The sequence below is a fragment of the Typopeltis vanoorti genome, chromosome 24 (genome assembly GCF_054136105.1).
Source record: "Typopeltis vanoorti isolate ZY-2024b chromosome 24, IOZ_Tvanoo_1.0, whole genome shotgun sequence".
Taxonomy (NCBI): domain Eukaryota; kingdom Metazoa; phylum Arthropoda; class Arachnida; order Uropygi; family Thelyphonidae; genus Typopeltis; species Typopeltis vanoorti.
Window position 1 is genome coordinate 60,091,045 of NC_143572.1, and position 24,883 is coordinate 60,115,927.

General features: G+C 34.4%; 1 protein-coding gene across 1 annotated transcript in view; it reads left to right on the forward strand.

Moving 5' to 3' along the window:
• Positions 1-263: 263 nt before the first annotated feature.
• The window catches only part of LOC150093276 (uncharacterized), a 281,578-nt gene continuing 256,958 nt past the window's right edge, over positions 264-24,883 (forward strand). The window contains exon 1 of the mRNA XM_090414078.1: positions 264-2,257. Coding sequence (XP_090270204.1) covers positions 360-2,257 — 1,898 coding nt within the window. The 5' untranslated portion in view covers positions 264-359. The remainder of the gene's footprint in view (positions 2,258-24,883) is intronic.

Here is a 24,883-nt window from a genome sequence, read left to right on the forward strand (position 1 = left end):
AGTTTTTTTAAGGAATGGCCAACTATCACATTTATTGTGTTTATGTAATTAACAAAGTCACAAGGTGGTATTATTTGGTTAAGATTGCTTTATTAAAATTTACTAAATTTTAATGTTAACTGGTTTCGCTACTCTGTGACAATTTTTTTAAAAGGCGCCAAAATTTCAATCTCCAGTAGGTGACGCTAAGTAAAGTTGCGTATTTCCCATAACACCCAGTTTTCACACATGGTCGCCATTTTTGTTGGGGTTACAGAAGGTAGCGGTGACTTGTCATAACCTACCTAAGTGTTCCTCAACATTTTTTTGCTTGTGCAAATATCATTAATATTTTAGGATTTCATTATGAATATCTACATATGTTGCTGCAAGTTTATTATGCTTATCTGCCTTTGAGTCTCCAAAACGTGGGGATTTTTAACTCCGACCTGCGGTATACAATTGTAAGTCGCATATTCAGCTGGAACCTTAGTTCAATCATGGCTGACAGTGACAAGAAGTCGCAGGGAAATGTTATCCGGAGTTCAACGGAAAGAGATCCCCACGTCGTTGGAATTCCGACGATACATTGTGGTACTTTATATAATGATTCACATTCAAATCACCAAAGTGCATTGCCGGCAATGGATTTTGCAGGACATAAGAAAAAACCAACGTCTTTCCAAATTACAAGTGTTACCGTGCAAGGCTCAAGACTGAGTAATGATGGGGGGGATGACAGTGCTGATGACTTGGATGAAAGCCACACCGAGGATTTAAGTTCCGATATTTTAGACTGCTCAAGAACTACTGATTTAGATAACGACCAGCTCTCTGAGGATAATAGTAATACAAATAACGATGACTTACCAACACCTTCAGCTCCATCCATTCCACTTAAACCACCTGGGAGTGAACCTTCTGCAGTTACCGTCAATGTTGATGTGCCTCTTAGTGTGAGTGTAAGTGTTGCTGCAACAAATGTAAGTATTGGACCAAATATTGTAGCAAGTAATGATACTACAGTTACAACTAGTACTACTACGACTACTTCTTCAACAGTGATAGGTGCAAATGTACCAATTATGAATACACTACCTGACCAGTGGCAACATAGGTTTAAAGTTGTGAAAATAGTAAGTAGTGAACCCTTTAAACGTGGTAGGTGGTTGTGTATGGATTTTATGGACCCTCCAGCGGTTCAGTCAGCAGAAACGAAATTGGATACATTAGATCAGGGTGTAGGTTTAGGTGCCTCTGGTTCAAATGTAGAAAGTACAATAGGTACTATGCCTAGTGAGAATCCACCTATTAGTAACAGAGTTGCACATGTGTATGAGATTCCCACCAATCAGAGTTATCCTGGAAGCATATCAGTGACGGTTGGTCCTCAACAAATTCAGCAGCCATTATATGGAATTATTCTTCCTATTAACAACCAAGCCCCTCAAATAATGGTCCAAACTGTTGGTATTCAGACTTCCCAGGTACCTACTGAAGCATCACAGCCGCAGCCTACCATGACTAACCCTGCAGTTCAGCAGCAGACTTTTGTACATCCTCCACAACCACAACCTAGTTTTGCTGGCAAAACAGTACCACCGCAATCTACCCAACAGCCAGGTTTTGCTGGTCCACCATTGTCACAGGTGCCACAGGCTACTTTTCCACCACAAACTCAACCTCAAATTCAGCTTCCTCCAGTTCAGCAACCCCAGCCACCACAGCCGAGTGTTCAGACTGTTGTTCAACCACCTCATCAAGGTGTCCAAATTACAGCTCAAGCACAGTCCCAACCACCTCAAGTACTCCAGCCTGCAGCTGTTGTTGCTGCTGCTACTACTACTGCTGTTGCTGCAGTACAGCAACAGGCCCAAGGTGTACCCGTTTCTTTGCAGCCACAGACTACACAACCACCACCACCAGTGGTTATATCAACATCTAATATATCTGCTGCTCAGCCAAATCAAATGTCTTCTATTCCACAGACTATTGTTCAGCCACCTCCTCAAATCACAGCATCTGGTATGCCTGTTTCCCAGCCACAACCTGTCTCAGTAGTTACAAACATTCCAGAGAGTTCCTTAGTAACCACAACTCAAGCTGTAAATAATCAGGATGCTAACTATCATGTTCCTAGTCAGGTCCCAGTTTCTACTAGTACTCCTGAAACATCTGGACTAAGGATTGCTCCTGTTACCAATCCTCCAGCTTTACTTGAGGTACTGCCAGATACACTAAATATTAAGAGTGCTGTGAATGGGGATGATTCAGAAAGGTAAGTGCTTTTATACTTAATTCAGAATGCAACATGTGGAAATAATAATTATATGGTATATAATTTTATGCAATTAGTGCTATGAATCAAACTTAATAGTTAAATTAGGAAAAAGGTATGTGTCTATATAATTTTATTAACTTTTCAGCTCATATATATATATATTGAAATGAGTAATATATATATAATCTCTACTCAGATATATAGAAGCTATCTTGCTTGGTTAACCATATTTCCTAGAATTGATTTGTATATGGATATTCTGTCAACTAATCTCTTAGTAACCATAACGTTTAGGTAACAAACATTTGGCGACAATGCTTCATCCACATTTTTCTTAGAGTTGCCCAGGTAAACCTTTTTATGAAAGGTAATAAACAACTATTGCAAATGAAGAGAAGAAATTAAATCACAGTGTTTTGATTGTTACATCTGTGAAATGACCTTGGTATTCAATTTTTATTAATTTTTTTTGTAATATATGTTATCAGAACATCATTTAAAGTTGATGGTGAGTGTAATTATACCAGTTATAATCCCATGTGGGCCTCTAACAGTAGAATGCTCCTCCCCACACACCCTTAAAGGAATGGAATGTCTTGGCAATATAGCAAACTTACTGATTGGTTTGGTTATGTGAGGTCAACTCAAACTTTACATTAGTTTTATAATGCAGAACAGGATGTACATAAATTCTGTTCAGATTCTTTTCAGAAAGGGCACATCTACTTTTGTAGAGATTTGAAATGCGTTTCATAGATTATGGTATTTGTGAGATCTTACTGAAAAAAGTTGAATACAGAAAACAGAATTTTGAGCATTGACCAGTATGTATGGAATAGTAAGTATCTTTAGCTAATATTTTATAGAATTGTTAGCACTCGGATAACATGCTGCAGTATCATCTAAGTAAACTTTAATTGAATATAGGAGTATTGTTTTGGGACTTCAGTTAAAAACAACCAAAAAAAAAAAAAATGCTTATAAGTGACACAATCAGTGTTGGCTGACTGACTTACAAATACTTGCAGACAACTGCAGGTGTTTATATCGAGTATGAGTACTTGTCTATTTCACTGCTGCCTAAAATGCATGTTTGTGTATTTTTGCATTTGAGATGCACTCTAGTACTTATCTCCGTATACTTGAATATATCATCTTTTTGAATGAGCATAAGTTATAAGCAGTGATTTAAAATCTGACACTAAATTAGAAAATTAAAGATTAATAAAAAATAAAAAAAAAATTACAGCAATCTCTTTCGCACTTTAATAGACCTGTTAAAGTGAAAGTCTGAAATTTTTTTACTATAAAAAGCAAAATATAAATATCTGTTACGAGACTGCTGATGTAAAATATTTAATTTTCAAAGGTATTACATTTATTTTTAAGCATCTGTTCATGGAGCCCATATCTATGGTTTTCCTTATGTAAATCTTGTGGCTTTATTCCATTTACTTGATAGCTTATAATAGCAAAAAACAGACATGAAAGTTTTAAGATAAGATACCCAGTATCTTAACAGAAATCTTTTTTTCCAAAGTTGGAAATATTGAAATAATATCTAACTACATTTCAAACTAATTCTAAATACTAGATCCAAATTTGTAACCAATGAAAGATTTGCAGTCTTAACCTTGAAGTCCACATGTGATCATCCTTGTATATATTTTTCCTCTTGGATGTTCTTCCTGCATTAGTTTTCTCTCTTTTCTATTTCATTAAGACTGACTATATTATCTTCACTTTTTTATCATGTTATTGCATGATAAACAATGAAGATGTGTGCTTATCTAATAAGTTCAATTCTTGAATATCTTCTCAAAAAATAATAATATTATCCATGGTATGCTTTCAGAGCTAATTTGTGTAATGTGCTCAGTTGCTCGTTACTCACTTACAGGGTTCTGTTGTGTGTGTGAATTTCACCCACAAAACATTTAAGCCTATTGAATTTATGTATTTATTTAATTTAAGGGTGGTGCCAAAATACTGGCCTATCAATATCTCTTGAATGGTAGTGAAGATTTTAGGAGTTTGGTAAGAACTCGTGTACAGAAATGGGTTGACAGCTGAGAAATCTGCTCATGTTATGATAATGTCATGGCCATGTTGGATAAAGAAAATAGATACACCAGGATACTATTGTTTCTTTCAAGTTTACATGGTAATCAGCATTCATTGTGTAGAATTTATGGAGAAAAAAATGCATGTGTTAGAGCAGTTACTTTACTTAATAACAAGTAAAGGTGGAGGATATAGGATTGGAATATAAACTGTTGACTTGGATAAGCAGATGTCTGATGGAAAGGTGTCAGAAAGTGTTTAAATCTGCCAGGTGACCAGTGGTATCTGCAGGAATCAGTTCTTTGATTTGTTCATTCTGTACATTAATGATATTGTGAAGGACTTGATTTTGCAAAGATAGGCAGGGTTCTCAGGGATGCTACTGATATAAAGCAGTTACAGAATGTTTAGAATAGACTAGAAATGTGGACAAACTATAATGGCTGTGCACCCTGCCATGATGAGATTTTTAATGACATATTACATTAGATTGTGAGATTATGTTTGGGGAAACTAATGAAGTTAGGGATCTTAGAGTTATGGTGGATAGGAAGTTGAAGTTCAAAGGTCACATACCAAAAATTGCAAATACACCTCTGAGATTAACTTCAATGCTGAACTGACTATTGACATGTAATGATAAAGAAGTCATTTTGCCTTTTTACAAGGCTTTGATGCTATTGCACCAGGACTACTGTGCACAGATTTGGTCTCCTGGGTTCCAGGTGTATAAAGAAGCTGTGAAAAAGCTTCTTGAAGAGGTACAAAGATGCTTGATATTGCGATTATGGAATGTAGGTTATGAGGATCAGATTGAGAATATTGTAGACATTGTTAAACAGGAAAAGGAGGGGGGTGATATGATAAAGGCCTATGAAGTTCTGAAAGAGTGTTATGGGATATCAATTGATGAATTTTTTCATTATGTTAAAGGTGAAAAGAGAACAAGGGGATATCTGTGAAAGTTTGTGTGTAGTTGAGAAAGAGGTGAGAACTAGATTTTTTCTCAGAGCAGTAAGTGGAACATTTTGCCTGTTGAAGTGGTGAATGCATCTAATGTAATAAGAAAACATATAACACCTGGTATAGGTAATGTGGACTCCCTTGATGAATCTTTGACTCTCTGGGAATAATAATTCAGAAACAAAGACATGGTACTTTTTCTGGCCTGCAATAAGCAGGGTGGTATTCAACATTGGGTATACATCCTATAGTACATTGGGTACATTGAAACCCAAAACCTGTTAGTTGGAGTGTGGTGACACTATCCACTTGCCATCCAGGCTGGCTAGAATATAAATTAAAATCCATTCCTTTCTGAAGTAAATAACAGTAGTTTGTTTTGGTTTATGAAATTAATTTATTTTTGTTTTTCATTAATAACCAGAATAGTTTTTTAATCTCAATGTTTGGAAGTTATATTTGATATTATTAATAGTTCTTTTAGTAGTTTCACTGTGTTTTAATGTTTACCTATATGAAAATCAGAAACTTTGAAAATGTAAATAACTGAATTCCTTTTGATTTTGAAATCATAACGGTTAACTACTGTAGTTTCTATCTTTGCCAGCCTGGTTGGCCAAGCAATTAGCATATCTGCTCTTCAACCAATAGGCAGGAGATGAACATTATTGCCAAGTGTGAGACTCTGCCCATTATTGGAGATCCATGTTTGGTTTCCAGAGTAAGGGTTCTGGACTATATTAAAAAAAAACTCTAAAAAGTAATAAAAAATAGGGAAAAAATCCTTAGCTTACTCACAGTACTCAATAGCTTTTACCTTTCATGTGTGGAACTTATATTAAAAAAAATTTCCAGCTATTATTATTTTATGGGCATCTTCATGGGATATGAAAATGCATTGTGGAATGCCTGCAATGCCTATCCATATTTTCCCTTAAGCCAGTAATAATTTAAGTAATAATTAAGCTAGAAAAAACTTTCATAAACTTTTCCTTAAGCTCATTCACTGACAACACTACAAACCACTCCTGGCAACCTATTCCACTCATTCACTACTCTCCAAGCAAAAAAATCTAGTTCTTCTACCCTTGCTGACTCCACATCTTTATACAACCTTCTGAGGAGTGATCTTCATGTTCTTCCATCCAGTCCTATTGAAAATAGTTCTTTCCATAGTGCATTTATGGATGTGTGTGTGTATTATATATAATTCACTATGGAAAGCCATGATCTGCTTTAAAGATGCATCTCATAGAAGCTCATTCGAGAATCTGCTATCAGAGTGTTACTTTGTAAATGTTTTGAATTAAAAAAAAAAAAAAAAAGCATGCACTAACTTTGTAATGCATGCTTCCCAAACTTATGGATGTAAAGGTCTCTTTGGAAAAATTTAAATATTTCACGGCCCCCATCGGGGGGAAAAAATCATAATACAAACATATATTATTATAATATTTATTGTAATGAAATGAAACTTATATGAATAATCATATATTTACTAATATTCATTAAGCACTGAAATATGCAAGAAGCAAAATTTGTGAACCAACACCAATGTGTGATTTTTTTCATTAAAATAAAAAAAAAAATAATAATAAAAATTAAATACATTTCGTTTAAGATAAAAAATATCTGCTTAGTCTTAAAACATTTTAAATTTGTTTTCATTATTTCACGGCCCCCCTCAACAAAACTAGCGGCCCCCAGTTTGGGAAGCGCTGTTGTAATGAAATTAAACTTAAATTACACCTGTATTTCAAGACATTTAATGTTCAGCATTAAAATGAAATTTCTTTTATCAGGTAGACACGTTTTCTTTTGTAATCTGATTTGTCTCATGCCTGATTCTATTAAGATTAAATTTCTGATACATGAAATAGCACCATTTAAAGTAATGAGAAACATAGAAATATTTGTAATTCATATAAATAGTCTAAAACCAAAGAATTATTGAAATTATAAGATATAATGGTAAACTAACAATGCAGAATTTGAAATTCTACTTTTATGCATAGATTTTCAGTTGGATTGATATGGAAAATTTTTAACATTATAGCATCAGAATGCTGGAACATAGGCACACGTTAGTAATTTAATTGGTACAAGTATTCAGAACTCTCTCTCTCTCTCTCTCTCTCTCTCTCTCTCTGATTACTGAGAAATCAAAACCACAGTAAGTCGCATCCTTGCAGTACACCTGTGGATATCAACCAATTGACACTGCACTTCATATAGAAATATACTTCCCATTAATCTTAGACTATTATTATAAAGTAATTCAGTATATGATAATTTTGAATACTACTTTCTTCCTATTATTTGTTTACTATTATAATATTTTTCTTTTCATGCAAAAATATATCTATTGCAGTTCTACCACACTGCCTTACTTTATTATCACTTCATAAACTACATAAATTTTTGTGATAATTATTACAAACAGCTCAGTAAAATGAAAATCAATCTCAAACTTGTTTATTCCACCATATCAGTTTGACTTTTATTACTTATAATCTTCAGTACCTTAAAATTCCATTAATAGACCAAACACTTGGTTATTCCAGTGTTCTATTTCCTTCATCAAACCAAAATCCATTATATACTAACTTATAACAGTTTCGGTTTTTATCAGTTTTTCTTATAGCAAATAATTGTTACATTAGCTCACTTTAATTATGAACTGTCTTTAACATTTTTTTACATTATATAACTTTCAGTAACAAAAAAAAAAATTATTAGATAACTCAATAGTTAAAATTCATTAACTGTGTATAGTAAGTTGTTTTGTTAATTTCTCATGTGACATTTAATACTGTCATTAATGAAGTGGTTAATTGACCTGCAATTGACCAGGAATCAGGATTGATTGCTACCTTATCTTATTTTGTAAGGTAGGTATACCTCTTGATATCTAGGATATTAGCCTGTATTTCTTAACTGCAAATCATCATCCCCTTCCCAGCTCTGGACTAATATACCTGTCAGTATACAAAAACAACATTAATACATTCAAAAATAAAAATAAAAAAAAACTTGGTAAAACCACAAAAATAATGGGGGGGGGGGAAGTAACAAAGAAATGTGGTTCAAATCTTAATAAGCATCTATAAAACACCTAATTTACAAGTACCTTAGTTTTAAATGTGAATGACTCGCACACCACTCAGTTTTGAATCAGAAACACACACACCAATGCTTGAAACATAAGTACCAAGAAATAAAAACATATTACCAAACAATTCTAGCACCTGTAGCCCTCAAGAACTAATCTAACCTTTTAAACTCAGTGAAACCAACATCTCTCTTAAAACAGTTATAGCCACACCAGTATAAGAAGTTCAGATACAAGTACCAAATACTTCTGACCTGTAGCCCTTGAGCATTAAATGGAACTTGAAATCGGAGAAACCAACATATCATACTTTAGATGTAGATACCAAGAACCAAACACCTCCTCTCTAGCACCACAAACCCAACCTCACATTAAAAAAAGCCAAGAATATAAAGATCATTCATAAAACATTACTTATAATAGGTACATGCTAGAAACTGATAGTCATGTCAGGAAAAGGGAAATGAAAAAACCTTGCAGAATATAAAGTAAGCACACGTGTGTATGCACACTCATACGCACACAACTGCCACCATAACTGCACAAAGAAAAATTAAAAAACACCACCATCCATCTTCAAAATTTAACATACTTCAGTCACCAGCAAAATAATAATAATAAACAGCCACATGAAAAAAAACAACAAAAACAAGATATAACCTCTAGAAAAACAAAATCATCCATGGAAAATAAATAAAAAACCAACACACACCAGCACTACAAATACTAAAACACAACAGTGCAATAGCCATATTAGTAAAAATTCTACTATGTGAGAGATTAAAAAAAAAAATAATAACCGAGCTCACACTAAAAAAAAAATGACAGTTCTGTAGTTTTTTTTTTTATATATATACAAGCCTGCATAGTATGATTTATATTAAATTCTTATAACATTCAGTATTTATATTAAACTTGTTTCCAACAAATAATTAAATGTGATAGATTTTGCATTCTGTTCCCTATCCCATGATAAACAGATATATTCAGTATTCATGTTACAGTAAGGATTTATAATGGATTATTATATAGGGTTTTAGCTACTTTCTTCCTTTCCTCATTTTACCAGTAATTAGCCTTCATGACCACATGGAATGTGATAAGAAATCACTGGTGAAACTAGAAAAACTACTTCATGGTGGATTAATATCTGGGAGGAATCTTTATATGGAGTTAGCCGATCTCATACAGAGGTAGCGGGATTTTTTTCTCCCGGAAACTTGGGTTTTCATCCCGCATACAGACAAATCGGCCCTTCAGAACACACGCAATTTACAGACAAAAAATACTAGTTGTGGTGGTGGTGGACGGCTTTGGTGTAGATGATTCTTAGTAGATGTTCAGTGTAGTGGTGGAGATGGAGAATTGTACAGTGGGTGTCCTCCCGTGATGAGTCTTCAGACTCCTTGGAAGTGTCACGAGTAATAATAATAATAATATATTGGGTTCTGGGTTTATTTGAATACATTTGTTACATTTTAAATTGCCAAAAAAGTGTTACTTTTGTTTTAGAAGAGAATTTTGATATGGTTGCAATTAGAAAAATTGGTTATTGCTAATGTTTTTAGTCTGATACCTATGGCTGTTGAATGCAGCAAATTACAGACAAGAAAATATATTATTTCTTTTATCCCTTACCCAAGTGTGAACAAACAAAAGTTGGCATGTGAAGTATCTTTGTTTTTGACATGCATTAAATTGCCTTAACAGCCCATAATGCACAACATATCCCATCCTTCCATAATGTATGCCAAATATAAATGTTCGAAAGGAGTTATACTATGCAATTCGATGTCAAGTCAACAACTACTGTATACAAGTAGCCTAGTGATGATATTTCATGCGCAAACTTTTGTTTGCTCATGCTTTGGTATAGGATAAAAACAAGAATATAATTTCCTGTCAAGTATGATAATTTACTTTATAACTGAAGTGTTGAAAATAACATTTTAGTATTTATTTGAGAAGTATTCAGGTGGCATTTTACATTAAAAACTACCATCAGAAAAAAAAAAAAGTCCCAAGTCTTTTTCAGTGAAGCTGCAGCTGAAAATGAAAAACCTTTGTCAACTAGACGATGTTTTTCAATTCTTTAAAAATGAATGAAAAGCTGTAGTTAGAGAATTGCACAGCGAGAATTAAGATTTAAATTTTGTATTACCAACTTGATTGCTTTAATGAAAATCTCTGTATAGCGACATATGGGAAAAGATATTAAAAACTGTTGCAATGAATGGCTAGATTTCTTCTAAAGTGTGCTCGATTCTGGTGTGAAGATGCAAAAAAGAAAAAAATACTTTTGCTTTCATTTTCCAGTCCTTTCAGTGAATGAAGAATTGATTTCACTTGTAAGTCATTTTTCTATTTTCTTTTAATTTAAGGGAGGGGAGGCTGACTTCTCATTCTCTGATGGAGAATTTAGGGTTGAGAGGATTATATATTGTATTTCTGTATATGACAAAATTTATCTGAGTATTTCTCTTAATAAATACATAATTTAATGAAATAATTTGATTGCATTTCCTTCTAGTAAATATAGAAGGATATATTCAAAAAAACTAAATACATCACTTATTATTATGCATCTTTTTAACAAGTAAAAGATGGACATTTTGTACTGGATAGAGCTGGTGCACATGTTAGTTGGCACCGGTGTATGTGAGGATTTCATATCCATAACCCTCACATACACTAACTTACATACTCTGATATTGAATAGTTTTGTGTGTGTGTTATTGAAAATTCAATTTGTTTGAAGGAGTGGGGAAAAAATATGCTTTGCTAGAAAAGTGTAATAACCAGTTAATTGAAAGTAAGTGGGCACTGGAATATCTTTTTCTGCTTCATTTAGTTAATTGTAGAATGCAAAGTTACATACAAGATAAGTGAAAACTTTTATGTAAAATCATACTTAAAAAAAAAAATTCATTTATTAATTGTAAGTCTTCTTATGGCTTTGGACACTTTAGTATGATGTTGCTATCTTTATTAATGGTGTCTATCCATCTTGTTATAGGTTTTCCTTTTGGTCTTTTACAAATAATTTTACTATTGATTGTCTTCATAAGAATACTGTACTGTCATTTTCCATACAAAAAACATATCCTGCCCTCTGCAACTTTTTGGACTTGATTACACTGGATATTGTGGGTTCTTTATAAAGTTGATATAGCTCATAGTTGTATCTGATTCTCCAGAGACCATTATCATTTACTGGTCCAAATATTTTTCTAAGGATTATCCTTTCAAAAGCTGAAATCAAATTCTCCACTTTTGCTAGAAAAGTGTAATAACCAGTTGTAATTGAAAGTAAGCATTGGAATATCTTTTTCTGCTTCATTTAGTTAATTGTAAAATTGAACGTCATTATTTTTAAGTACATGTTAATTAATTTTGGTCTTCTTAATTTTGTTCTTCTGTGTATACATAGTGGGTTTTCGTATGATTCATTAAGTAACAAAGATATTCAAAAAAGTAAATTCTTTGGATGTTTTCTATGTTGATAGTTGAAGTTTACATTACTTTGACATTTAGATGACAAGTATCTAAATGTAGGCCAAATATTACAAATTTGATCACACTATTTTAATAAATGCTTGCAGGCACTAGAAGACAAAATGTCACACAATAATTAGGTTCTATTTGAAGGTACTAATTTCAGCTAAAATTTTTAACTAAGAAATTCTTTCAAAATTTGTTAGTTAAAAATTTTGAAAAAGCAGTTTACTGAATAAAAGAACGCTGCTTAATCATACTGAAAGAAATTACAACTCATTGAATTCATCGAACGTGTAGAAAGGCTTTTCTCGTCGTTCATGTTGTTTAATTTTGACGGTGTATATCAGAACACAGAATTATAAGTAAATAATTATTTATTGAATTATTGCTGATATTTTGCTGGTGTTATAACCAGCACCTTCAGAGCACAAAAACACAGTTTGTCACAGTATGCGAGACTACAACAACTTTAGTCTTTGTGTTGTTGCTACAATTTTGTTAAACTAGCCCCTTTGTTACACCATGTTGTTGTAGTCTCGTGTACTGTGACAAACTGTTTTTGTGCTCTGAAGATGCTGGTTATAACACCAGCGAAAAGTCAATAAATAATTATTTACTTATAATTCTGTGTTCTGATATATACCATTGAAATTAAACATCATTGAATTCATGCAGTTTTACCACACATTTAATTATCCTGTGACTAACTTATAAGAAAGCTACTGGTGAATAACATCTGAGACTGATATATATATATATATTTTTTTTTCACTCAGTCAACCACAGTACGCAGCATCTGAAAATGCATGATATGTTCAGTTATCATTCCATCAATAATAACTGAACATATAAAATCTGTATAAACATAGCTTATGCAAGCGTATGTGCATGCTTACACATACAGAAACTGTCAATTGACATGACATCTAAGAATAAGTTCAAAACATTAGATCACAAATGTGCCCGAAGAATCTTTGGCATACAGGAAATAGCTTAATCAAGTTGACCTAAAACCAAATGCTCTGATTTTCTAATCACCCCTTCCATAGTTGCATATGCACCCAGAGGTTCACAGGGCATAGACTATTTATATAGCTCACATTTCATTAATTCCTTTATACTTGGAAAAATTGTATTTTAAAAAAGTTATAGAAAATGTCATGCATATGAAGATCACCACTAATTCCAACACTTAGCATAATTTTAAACAAAAGTACCACTGAACATTTTTTTTAAAATTTGAATTAAAGCTACCAGAAATATTTAATAACACTGTCTGCTTATGACATTTTTTTTTTACTGAAAGAAATTATTAATACTCAGTTTAAAGTAGTTCCTTTACTTCTTAGTACTACATATACTATATTTGAAATCAAACAGTTATGCACAATATCAAACTGCAATAGTTGCAAAAATTCCATTCAAGACCTTTATTTTCTCTTTAAGAAATAGCAATAAAATTTTACCTATAAAAAATATTGAGCACAATGCTGCAGCCAAAGATTTTCAGTACAGAAGATGGAAGTTCCATCTAGAAGGATTTTCCAAATAGTTATGAGTTCTCACACAGCGTAGAATACACGAATGCCCTGGTTTTTATATGCATGTATGTGAAACAGTCAATTGGATTGAGAGGTAGTAATTTGTCTTAATATAAAATTGAGTATAAGAAACTGATACAAAAGTGTAAAGAAACAGCAAAAGATATTACTGTAACAAGCAAACTCAAGAATGATAATGTAAAAATGTAATGAATCACATTGATTCGGGCATCTAAGATTTTATTTTCAGTACTTACTAGTGCAATTTTTTTGATCTACCAAAGTGCGATTCTTTCTGATTTCTTTTAAGTAGATGCTGCTGAAATTTTTCTGAAAATCACCCCTTTCTACTGCCAATCATGCACATTTTGCCCAGGAATCTTGATTTGAGACGAGTGGACTATTTGATTGGGTTTTTTTAGAATGGCTGAAATCTAATGTCATAACAATTATACAATTAAGCAATAATTTAACAACATAGTTGTCAACAAACTGTTTTAGTAAAAATGCATACACAGCATTCAAAGCGAACTTCTGTTCTATAGTGTTGTATAGAACAAAATTCTGAACAACACAGCTGTCAGAGGATCATAAAAAATGTGCATTTTATTTTCACTGTAGTTCATTTTGGCTTAAAATTTTGAATTTAAAGTGACTTGCAGATTTCGAATGTCATCCAAGCCAAAAGCTTTGTTGACATACAAAATCTGCAAGTCACTTCAAATATGCTGAATGTATAGACAGAGTGAAAGACAGTGTCACTTAAGCACTACCTGTGCATTCTGAAAAATGTACCTAAAAATAAAAATGAATTGCTCTAATCTAAATACAGTGAAAATAAAGTGTACATTTTTATTTTGCATACATTCAAAATCTGCAAGTCACTTCATCTTGGCTTAAAATTTCCAATTTAAACTACAGTGAAAATTAAACAGTAGTGGTCCTAGTACAACTACTACTCTAATATATGTCTGTTCCCATTCATGGCATTAACTTCATATTCCCATTTGCTCCAACTTATAGTAGTTTTCCATGCAGTTTTTGTCAAATGTGTTTGCATATAATACAAAGTTGTTGAGAGCTGCGAACACTGAATACAAAGATACTAATAATACCAATGATTATGGAATCATTAGCTCCAGAGTCAAGTTATATCAGTACCAACAAGAAAGAGACTGAAAAAATTATAAGAATTTGGTTAAAATACATCTACGATAAGGAACATCTAACTACATTGATAAAAAATATGGTAGGAGTGAAACAGATGAACAGTGAAATTAGGCAATCCCTATGGGAAAAAATCTTTAAAGAGAAAGTCTGAGGTAAGCATGGCCAGATTCATTATATGCAAAGCATATAATGAGAGCATGGTAAGAAAAACCGTATACCCGTATACATTTTATTCACGTGTATGGGCATAATGTTTCTTTTCTTATATTAGATGTGTTTTAACCAAATTCTCCTGATTTTTTAGTCTCTTTGTCTTGCAGCTCATCATCCTTTGTTATTGATATAAGTTGACTCCACAGCTAATGATCTCATAATCACTGGCATTATAGTTCAGAATAAATAAATATACAGTGGTGCCTTGGTTAACGACGGCCTCAGATAACGACATACTTGTTTAACGACGAGTGGCTGTAAGAAAAAAATGTCTTGGTTAACGACACAGGCTTTGGTTAATGACTCTAGATTATGTGAACCTCTATCCGATCTAAAAAACCGGAATTTTCCGATCGCACTCAGCCACGCGCAGGAAGACGTTGGATAGAGAACAGCCACGTGGCATAGCTATGAAGCTCAGATATGTTTGACACATCATAGCCAGCTGTTTATGTTTTCCGTTTATTGTTTCTTTTCTTGTAGTGTACTGTGCTTTATTTTAAAATTTGTGGTTATAAATGCATTTTATGATGAAAATGAGTATTTAAGCATTTATTTTTTATGTGTTGGGTTCATATAGACAATAAATCGGCGGGTGTGTGTCACTGTTCATTCGCCATCAAAAGGCAAAATCAAATCTCATCTGTATAATAATCGTTGTATCTATAAGCTGCTAATCAGTGTATGTTACGGTGAGTGCTGTATCTAATATCGTCGCCTTACAAGCAAAATGCACTAAGTCAGAAATTGCAGGTTTCAAATTTAATTGTTAACTTTTATTTCAAAAAGGCTTTTTTTTGAACTTTTATTTTCAGGTGACGATATGTTATTTGTATCCCTTGTCTTAGTGTTGTACAATTTGTAATAATACCGTATTTTGCATATCTTTTTTTTTTATAGAGTGAATTTTTTTACCGTGTGACAAAATGGGTCCGAAAAAGAAAGCTAGTGAGGGGGAAAAAAACCAGAAAAATTTTCTCTGTTGGACAGAAGAAAGAAATAATAGCAAAACTTCATGAAGGTGTGAAAGTTATGCAGCTAGCTCGAATATATGAAACCAGTCATTCTACAATATCAACCATTTTGGCTAAGAAAGAAGAACTTATGGTGGCTAAGGTTGCTAAGGGAACTTCAAGGTTGAATGTCAGAGGGCTTCTTTTTGAGCAAGTGGAAAATCTATTACTAATTTGGATCAAAGAAAGAGGAATTGCGGGTGATACTACATCTCAAAATGCAATCTGTCAGAAAGCTAAACAGATTTATCAAGATTTGAAAAAGAAGACTTCGGGATCAAGTTCTGAGGTGGATGATGATGATGATTTCAAAAGTAGCAGAGGTTGGTTTGACAATTTAAAAAAAGAACAGGAATTCATAGTGTGGTCAGACACGAAGAGGCAGCTAGTGCTGACAAAGCAGCAGCAGATAAATTTGTCAATAGCTTTACAAGAATTATAGAAGAAGGAGAATACCTACCTCAATAAGTCTTCAATTGTGATGAGACTGGGTTATTTTGGAAGAAAATGCCCAACAGGACATTTATCACAAAAGAAGAAAAAATACTTCCTGGGCATAAGCCAATGAATGATAGGTTAACATTGCTTTTAGCAGCAAATGCAAGTGGAGACTGCAAGGTAAAACCAATGTTAATCTACCACTCAGAGAATCCCCGAGCATTCAAAAAGTTCAGTGTCTCTAAATCCAATCTTGGTGTTTTGTGGAAGTCTAACAGCAAAGCCTGGGTCACAAGAATAGAATTTAGAGACAGGATTCGCGAAGTGTTTGGACCAACTGTCAAAGCCTATCTTGAGCAAAACAATCTGCCTCTAAAAGCCATTTTAACCTTGGATAACGCACCTGGCCATCCAACTGGCATACAAGAAGAGCTACCAGAGGAATTAGATTTTATCAAGGTGATTTTTCTTCCTCCTTAGACTACATCTCTGATTCAACCTATGGATCAGCTGATAATTGCAAATTTTAAAAAACTTTACACAAGGGCACTTTTTACCAGGCTTTGAAATGTGTGAAGCTACCAACATAACCCTAAGAAAATTTTGGAAGGAAGAATTCAACATTGTCATAGCAATTAGGCTAATTGTAAAGGCTTGGCAAGAAGTAAAGAAATGTCTCAAAGCAGCATGGAGGAAACTGTATCCTTCCTTTGGTAATGAAAAAACTTCAGATGAAGGACACAAATTGGTAAAGGATATTGTGGCAACTGCTCATGATCTTAACTTGGAAGTAGATGTTGAAGAATTATTGGAGATGCATGACCGAGAACTGACTACTGATGAGCTAAAAGAACTTTTCAAGCAGCAATGTGAAGAAAAGGAAATGGAAATTTCATCTGAAGATGAGGATGGAGAGAAAGAGCAAATTACGACTGATGAAATCAAAAATGTTTTGGCAAAGTGGGAGGAAGTTCAAAATGTTGCTATGAAATGGAATCCAAACAAATCTGAGGTTATCAGAACTGCAGATCTATTTAATGAAAAGTCCATGCAGTTTTTGAGAAACATTTTAAAAAATAGGCAGAAGCAAACAACCCTAGACATGTTTTTTACAGGTCCATTTGTCAAAAAACTCCGAAGTGAGCCCAATTGTCCTTTTGGTGAAGATTGATAATTAAAAACTGTTTTCATAAACAATTCATTTTATTAATGTTAATTTTTTGTAGCAAATACATATACTGTACTGTATAATAAATAAATGTTATTTACCATATTTTTATGACATTTTAAAGGAGTTTTATCTGCATTTTTAATATGTACTATGGTTGTGGGGAGGAGCCGGAACAAATTAATCGATTTTCAATTAAATCTTATGGGGAATCGCACCTTGGATAACGACGGTTTTGGTTAACGATGGTAATCCTGGAACGGATTACCTTCGTTAACCAAGGCACCACTGTATATTATTATTATTATTACAAAAACCTCCATGGAGTCAAAGACTCATCGTGGGTATCTTTATTTATTTTTCTGAAAACTTCCTTTGCTTGACCGTCACTACTTCTTGAATACTTAGTGGAAGTGTAGATATCTGATTCATATTACTTCAAATGCCCTTGCTGTATTATTTTCAAATATAATATTTGTTACTCAAGAAAGCTGAAAGAAGTTCTGCTTCATTTGCTAGAAGGTGATTTTGCCCTCTTTACAACTTGATAAGACCTCACTTGGACTATTGTGCATGGGTTTGGTCTCCTGGTTTCTGTAGTGATATAGTGGAGAGAGTGTAAAAAATTATATCAGGATTGTGGAATACCGATTATGAAGACAGATTGAGAATTTGTAGACTGCAGACACTAGCAAACAGGAGAAAGAGAGGTGATTATGATTGAGAGATTATATAAACTTCTGAAAGGATTGTATGGAATTTTTCATTTTATGGAGGTTGAGGAAAGGATGCAAAGACATCCTTGGAAGTTGAGAATGAATGCTGTCAAGAAGCAGGTGAAGATTAGATTTTTCTTTCATAGAGTGGTGTGTGATTGGAATGGATTGCTGTGGGATGTTGTGTGTGCAAGTAGCGTGAATGAATTTAAGAACAGATATGATGATGCAAATAGTATAGCCTCCCTCGATGAGTTCCTAACTCCCTGTAGGTCTCTCTTAATAATAATAATAATGTGTGTGTTGTGCATTATATTAACTACTGCATGCTATGCACTTGTTTTCTTGGCCAAAATTGATTAAATGGTAATGTTTTATTACTTCAAGCCTGTGGACACTCAGGCTACATCTTTTTTCCCATTCAGCGTTCGTGGTAATTTCCTTTACTTATCCATATAAGCTCTATGTGACTAGTGAATCTGTGAATTCACAGATATTGAGAGGCATTACTTTTTTTTTTAATGCTGAATAAAAGTGCTAATCAAACAACCATAAACATTCCTGTAATTGTTTATGGTGTAAAAATTATCAAGTTATACATATATACAGTATATGCTGTCATCAGTCTTACTGTTGTTAAAATTCCCATATAACAGATCTCTTAAGGTTTTAGATCCATAGCATAGTTGCAGAGATGACTTAGTAGTCATGCTTGGATTTAACCTCTAATTATTAGGTCATGTGTGTTTGAAATGCTGCTTTGTCAGAAAGTTTAACTTTTTGAGTGTTAGAGTATGAACAGACAGAATGTTGTAGAAATTTTAAATACCTTCATAACTAGTATGAAGGCATTAAAATAGTGTTTCATAATGACATTAATTAATTTTAATATAATCAGCATATTAGGTATTTTATAAAATAATTAAACACCTATTAATTGGTTTTGTTCACAAATTATTCATGGACCATTAGTGGATGAATGCTATTAAAATTCTGAATTAGGAATATACAGAATCTTCCAAGTTATCTCAATTTTTGTTTCAATCAGATGATTTGCTGCAGAGGATTACATCTTGCTAACCACACTCTTACTCAAATCTCTATCTCTGGAACACTGGAAGCAACACCTTTTCCACATGCTTATCTGAACATTCACTCCCATTGATTTTAACTGTCTGTTCACCTTCTCCCTTCCCAGTGATGTACGACTTTTCTGTTTATACACAGGCAACCGTATACTTTATCACAGATACCAAGATGGAAAATTGAGCAAGCCCACTGGCCCACATTCTTTACTTAAGCAGAATTAAATTCTGTGACAGTCAGCTCATCTATCAGTGATGCAGTGAACTATATGACAGATTACGCACTGCAACAACTGCAATTCTTAAAGTATCTAGTTGGTTACCACATTTGCCTAAGTCATAATAGAATGATGATTGCACAGCATCCAGGGACACTAAGAAGAGAACATGGAGTATCTTCCACAGATACTTCTAACAACAAATCTCATTGCTTTCTAACGTGCTTGAGCTCAAGCAAGACACATATCCATAATCAGCACCAGAAGATATCTTGGATCCAGTATCTTCTATATCAAGATCAACCAAGAGCAAAGAAGTGTGGAATAAAATCCAGAAAATGAATAGCAAATACATCACACACCAGCTCTGTGCTTTTGCTGCAGACAGTCTCAATCTTGACCCAGAAGCCAAGCTCTTTGGACTCATGTTTGACAACAAACTTGGTTTCCTCTGTCATTTGAGAGATAAGTGCTATAAAGCAATTAATATCCTTTGCATCCTACCTTCAACCTCTTTGGGTGTTGACAGATAGATGTTCTTTGCCTCGATTGTATAGAGCAATTAAATCAAAACACCTGATTATTTGTCCCAAGTCTATTCTTCTACAAGATAGAGTACTTGTGATGTCAGACTCTATTTGCCATTAAGCCATAAAATTGGCTACTGGAGCATTTCAAACTTCACTGATCCCTAGTCCATGCATTGAGGTAAATGAACCACTTTTGTCACGTCACCATCACCAGCTGTCTACTATATGCCACAAAAATAATAAACTAATTATTTTTTGTCCATGGTAGAAGAATCTATACAACACCCATCAAGATGCCATATGACCCTTTGGTTTGCAAATAAAAGCTCTTATAAGTTCTAGATATTAGGAACAGCAAAGCACAGAAATTGCTAAATACACCTACTGCCAAGGCATTTGTATGTACATGCAGCCTTTCTTTCTGCAAGCTACCCAAATCTTCTTTTCCTCTGTTGCTTACCAACAGTTCTTTCAAGCCCACAAAACTGAATACTCTTTGTGCCTGTTTACAGTGACAGTTCAAAATCAGACCATAGTGGGATTTTCTGCTGTCTTCCCAGACAGTGTAATATCTGCCCATATCCTACTAGAATGTAACTACTTTCTTGCTGAGACATATGAGATAAGCATGCATTAAAATTTGCCATCCTGGTTGGCCTAGTGGTTAGCGTATCTGCTCTCCAGCTAAAAGGTTGCGGGTTCAAATCCTGCCGTGGGCATGGATGTTTGTGATTGTCTGTAAAAATACTAGTGGTGGACAGTAGATGGTAATTTTTGCTAAGAAAAATTGATGATCTATTCAGACTTGGCAAGTTCCTTACAAGCTATCTCCTCTTCTATTTATAATGCACATCTGGTACTTTATGGTGTGCAATTATTATATAACGAAGACATTTAATTTTGATGTTCAGTTGTGCTTAATTTCAAGCCATATCGGAATCGGAGATGAGACTTCTGATGCAGTTACCAGATCAGTTTGGATTTTCTTCCTGAATTGTGTCAGGCCCCTGTAAAGACTACAGACATTTAAAGTACATGAGATTAAGCCTGAAATTAAGCATTGATGGTCTAGTCTATGTAGAAACAGAAGAAAGTTCTTGCAAGCCTCTGCATAGGTCATGTCATCTTGCACATTACCTCCTCGGGACTGTAACCCACCAGTATGTGAATGTGTAATAATACCCTTCTTGCCATTTGTCATGTGCTTGTAGTGCCAGCCCTTAAGAGAGGAATGCAATTTTACTAATCTGACTGAATCATATACATTAAGGCAGATCTCAGTCTTGAGAAAATTGCACAAAGTTAAAAACCTTTTACAAAATAACTTTTAATCTTTGCCTTCTTTCTTGTGCTTTATGTTGTTCACTTTGTATTATTTTCTCCACACCAGTTCTGTTTTTTCAGCTTGCTTTGGCTTAATGATGCTACTCATCCATTTTACTTCTGATATCCTACTGTTCCTGGGTAAACGGTGATACTGTTTATTTTAGATAACCTCTTGACCATTTCCCATGCACCTGCTCCAGACAGCTTCTTAAGTTTGTCATGATGATGATGATCACTGGTTCTATAGTTCCACATGCATAGCCACCTCAGAATAGGGATAAATTCTAGGATGCTATAACCAGATAAATGGATCTGGTTATAGCATCCTCAGACCACAGGTATCAGTGGGCAGAAAACATCTATCATTGGCATAGTCCTTTGAATACAGAAAATCAAAACTATAAAAATATATAAATAAATAATCAATTCATTGAACATTGATATGCAAATACTACTGAAGCTCTATGTACCAGAAGACGACAGCTGTCTATGATAATTAGTCTCAAATCCACCAGAGTATGTTTATAAAAAAATAGTGATCAGGCCTAATGCCACTTTCTTTCATGATGTGATCCATATAGATGATGAATAGGAGTGGAAATAATGTGCATCCTTCTCTTACCCTTGATTTTTCTTATCTGCATAAATTTTACCTGGAACACTTAGTAGAGAAATTCCTCTATAATTCTCACATCCAGCTTTATTCTCTTTTTTATAGATAGATACTGTGAGACCTCTACTCTACTCCACTCATCAGGAATTTGACCTTCTGACCAGGTCCTCTGAATTATGTGGTGTAGCCACTGCAGAACTTTTATACCTCCATACTTAAGTATTTCTGGCTGATATAATCTACTCCAGCTAGCTACCTTTCCACATTTCCAGGTTTTGACAGCTTTTCCTGCCTCAAGTATTGATATGTAATACTCTTTGCATTCCTCTTGAAAATTTTCTGGTATGGTTCTGTCACTGCTTTTTCATTCTTTCTAAGTAATTACACCAGACATCTAGGATATCCTTCTCTTCAGTTTTCATGTTATCTTTGATTCCTTTTACAGTACTCTTTCTTCCATTTCTAAGCTTCTTCAATAGCCTCCAGAACATTTTGCCACCTTCCTGATATTTATATTCCATACTCTGTCTTCCCATGACTTTTGTTTAGCTACTTTTATACTTAGCTTAGCTCTCTTATATTTTTCTCTGTATTCTTTTAAGGCATCTGCTGACTTATTTGCTAGGAACTTTGGTATGCTTTCTTCTTTTCCAGGACTGTTTCTTGTGTATACCATGGTATTATTATTTTTCTATCCTTGCAGTTTCACCTAGCTGAATCAACGTCTTCTTTACAGTTTGCTATTGAGACTCCACGGTTTCATTCTTGTTTTCAGTTTATTGAAGGGGAAAAAAATGAAACAGTGCTTTGTATAGTTGAGTCTACAATTTACCTGTAAAAGCTGCTCAACTTTAACTTTTTACCATACTGTTCTTTTCAATGTGATATCCATTTTTATCCTACTTAGTACTAAGTAATAGTCACTTCCAATTTCATATCCTCTGTACAGTCTTGTATCCTGAACCAGCTTGATGATATCACTATCAACAATGATGTAGTCAATGAGGCTTTTCTTATTTCTTGTGTCTTCTCTCCATGTGAACTTGTGCGCATCTTTATGTTGAAACATGATGTTTCAACCAAACTTGACAGTTGGAATGATGCAGTCCTGCTAGATCTTCAGATCTAAACACATTCATCAGAGTGAAACATTTGGAAGTGTGATTTGTTACTCTGCAGAGCTCTTTTCCAGCATCTGTGTTCAGGAATGGTGTGAAAGACACCATAAACATTTGTTGTTGGGCGGGGGGATGTGTGGCTTGTTTGCAATGACTCTGTCTTGGCATGCATCTCTCTGCAGACAGTTCTAGTGCTGACAGATGTCCTACAGCATTTTCCAGGTTGACTAATGACGTGCAGGATGCTCATACATTCTGAGACAGCTCATCGATCTTGATCAGTGAGTGTCAGTGGCTTCCAGGGTGTTTTCCTGCTGTAGTAGCACCATGAACTTTTCATCTACAAATGACATAAGCAGCAGTGGTTTTTGGTACACTGAGATGGGTAGCAGTATTGTCACAGATTGAAAGACAACTGAGTGACACCCAACTACCATCCCATGTTGGAAGTCTGTTAGTTCAACTGAACATGGAATCTTGACATCGAGTACAGTACAAAACGTGAAGCACATCCCACCATTTATTACCAGACTTAGGCAAACACTCCTTGAATATTTGCATGGCATGTAAGGTGTCTAAATACTTTTGTCAACATAGAGTACACATAGAGATCATGTATATTCATGATCTCTATGTGTACTTCAGTGATGAATTAGTTCTATTAGTATCATGAATCAGCAATTTTCATTGTGAATGCCAGAGTTGTATCCAAAATAATTACTGCAGTACTCCAGTATAAGACTATTTTGGTATTAAAACATAGAAACAAGCAAAGCCAGCTTGGTTAAGTGGTTAGCATATCCACTCTCCAATACTCCTTAAGTTCAGATCCCACCTTCCTTATGGAAGGACTGAAGTGTTTTGAAAAAAAAAATTTCATGTTTGGTCTCTAGTGTAAGAATTGCATATTAATGTGACCCTTAGCCCACCAACAGCATTATTAATGTACTTGGCTAACTGGTGAATAGGTGGGAGTCGCACGGGTGCACACACACACACACACACACACACACACACACACACACACACACACACACACACACACACACACACACACACACACACACACACACACACACACACACACACACACACACACACACACACACACACACACACACACACACACACACACACACACACACACACACACACACACACACACACACACACACACACACACACACACACACACACACACACACACACACACACACACACACACACACACACACACACACACACACACACACACACACACACACACACACACACACACACACACACACACACACACACACACACACACACACACACACACACACACACACACACAAATTGATTGGATTGGAAAAGACCCAAGTTTGATTCTCATCATATGAGAGGAATCTTTATATGCAGTGCCAGCTGAACAGTATGTGGCACCCCTAGGCCAGTTTTATTAATGCATTGTGAGACAAGACAGGCAGCATATTCTTTATGGTTAAAAGCAGTTTATAGTTATTGCCAAAAAAAGCACGTATAGAGTATTTTGGGGGGCACTGGTCATACCACCAACGCTTCGACTATTACTTTTTTTATGATGTGTTCTAAGCCTAGAGCTGGCCCTGTTTATATGGATTTTTCAGTTGAAGGTGAGTGAGATGATCTCAGATGGAGGTAGCAGGGTTTTGCATATAAGTAAATCAGTCATCAGAACACATGTAATTTACAGACAAAAAAAATACTTTATGTGGAGATAGATAGTAGATGGCATTAGTGGTAGTTATGTAGTGGAAGAATTAAGCAATAAGGGAGATTGTGTGTGTCAGACTAGAGTAGTGCACCCCCTCCTGCA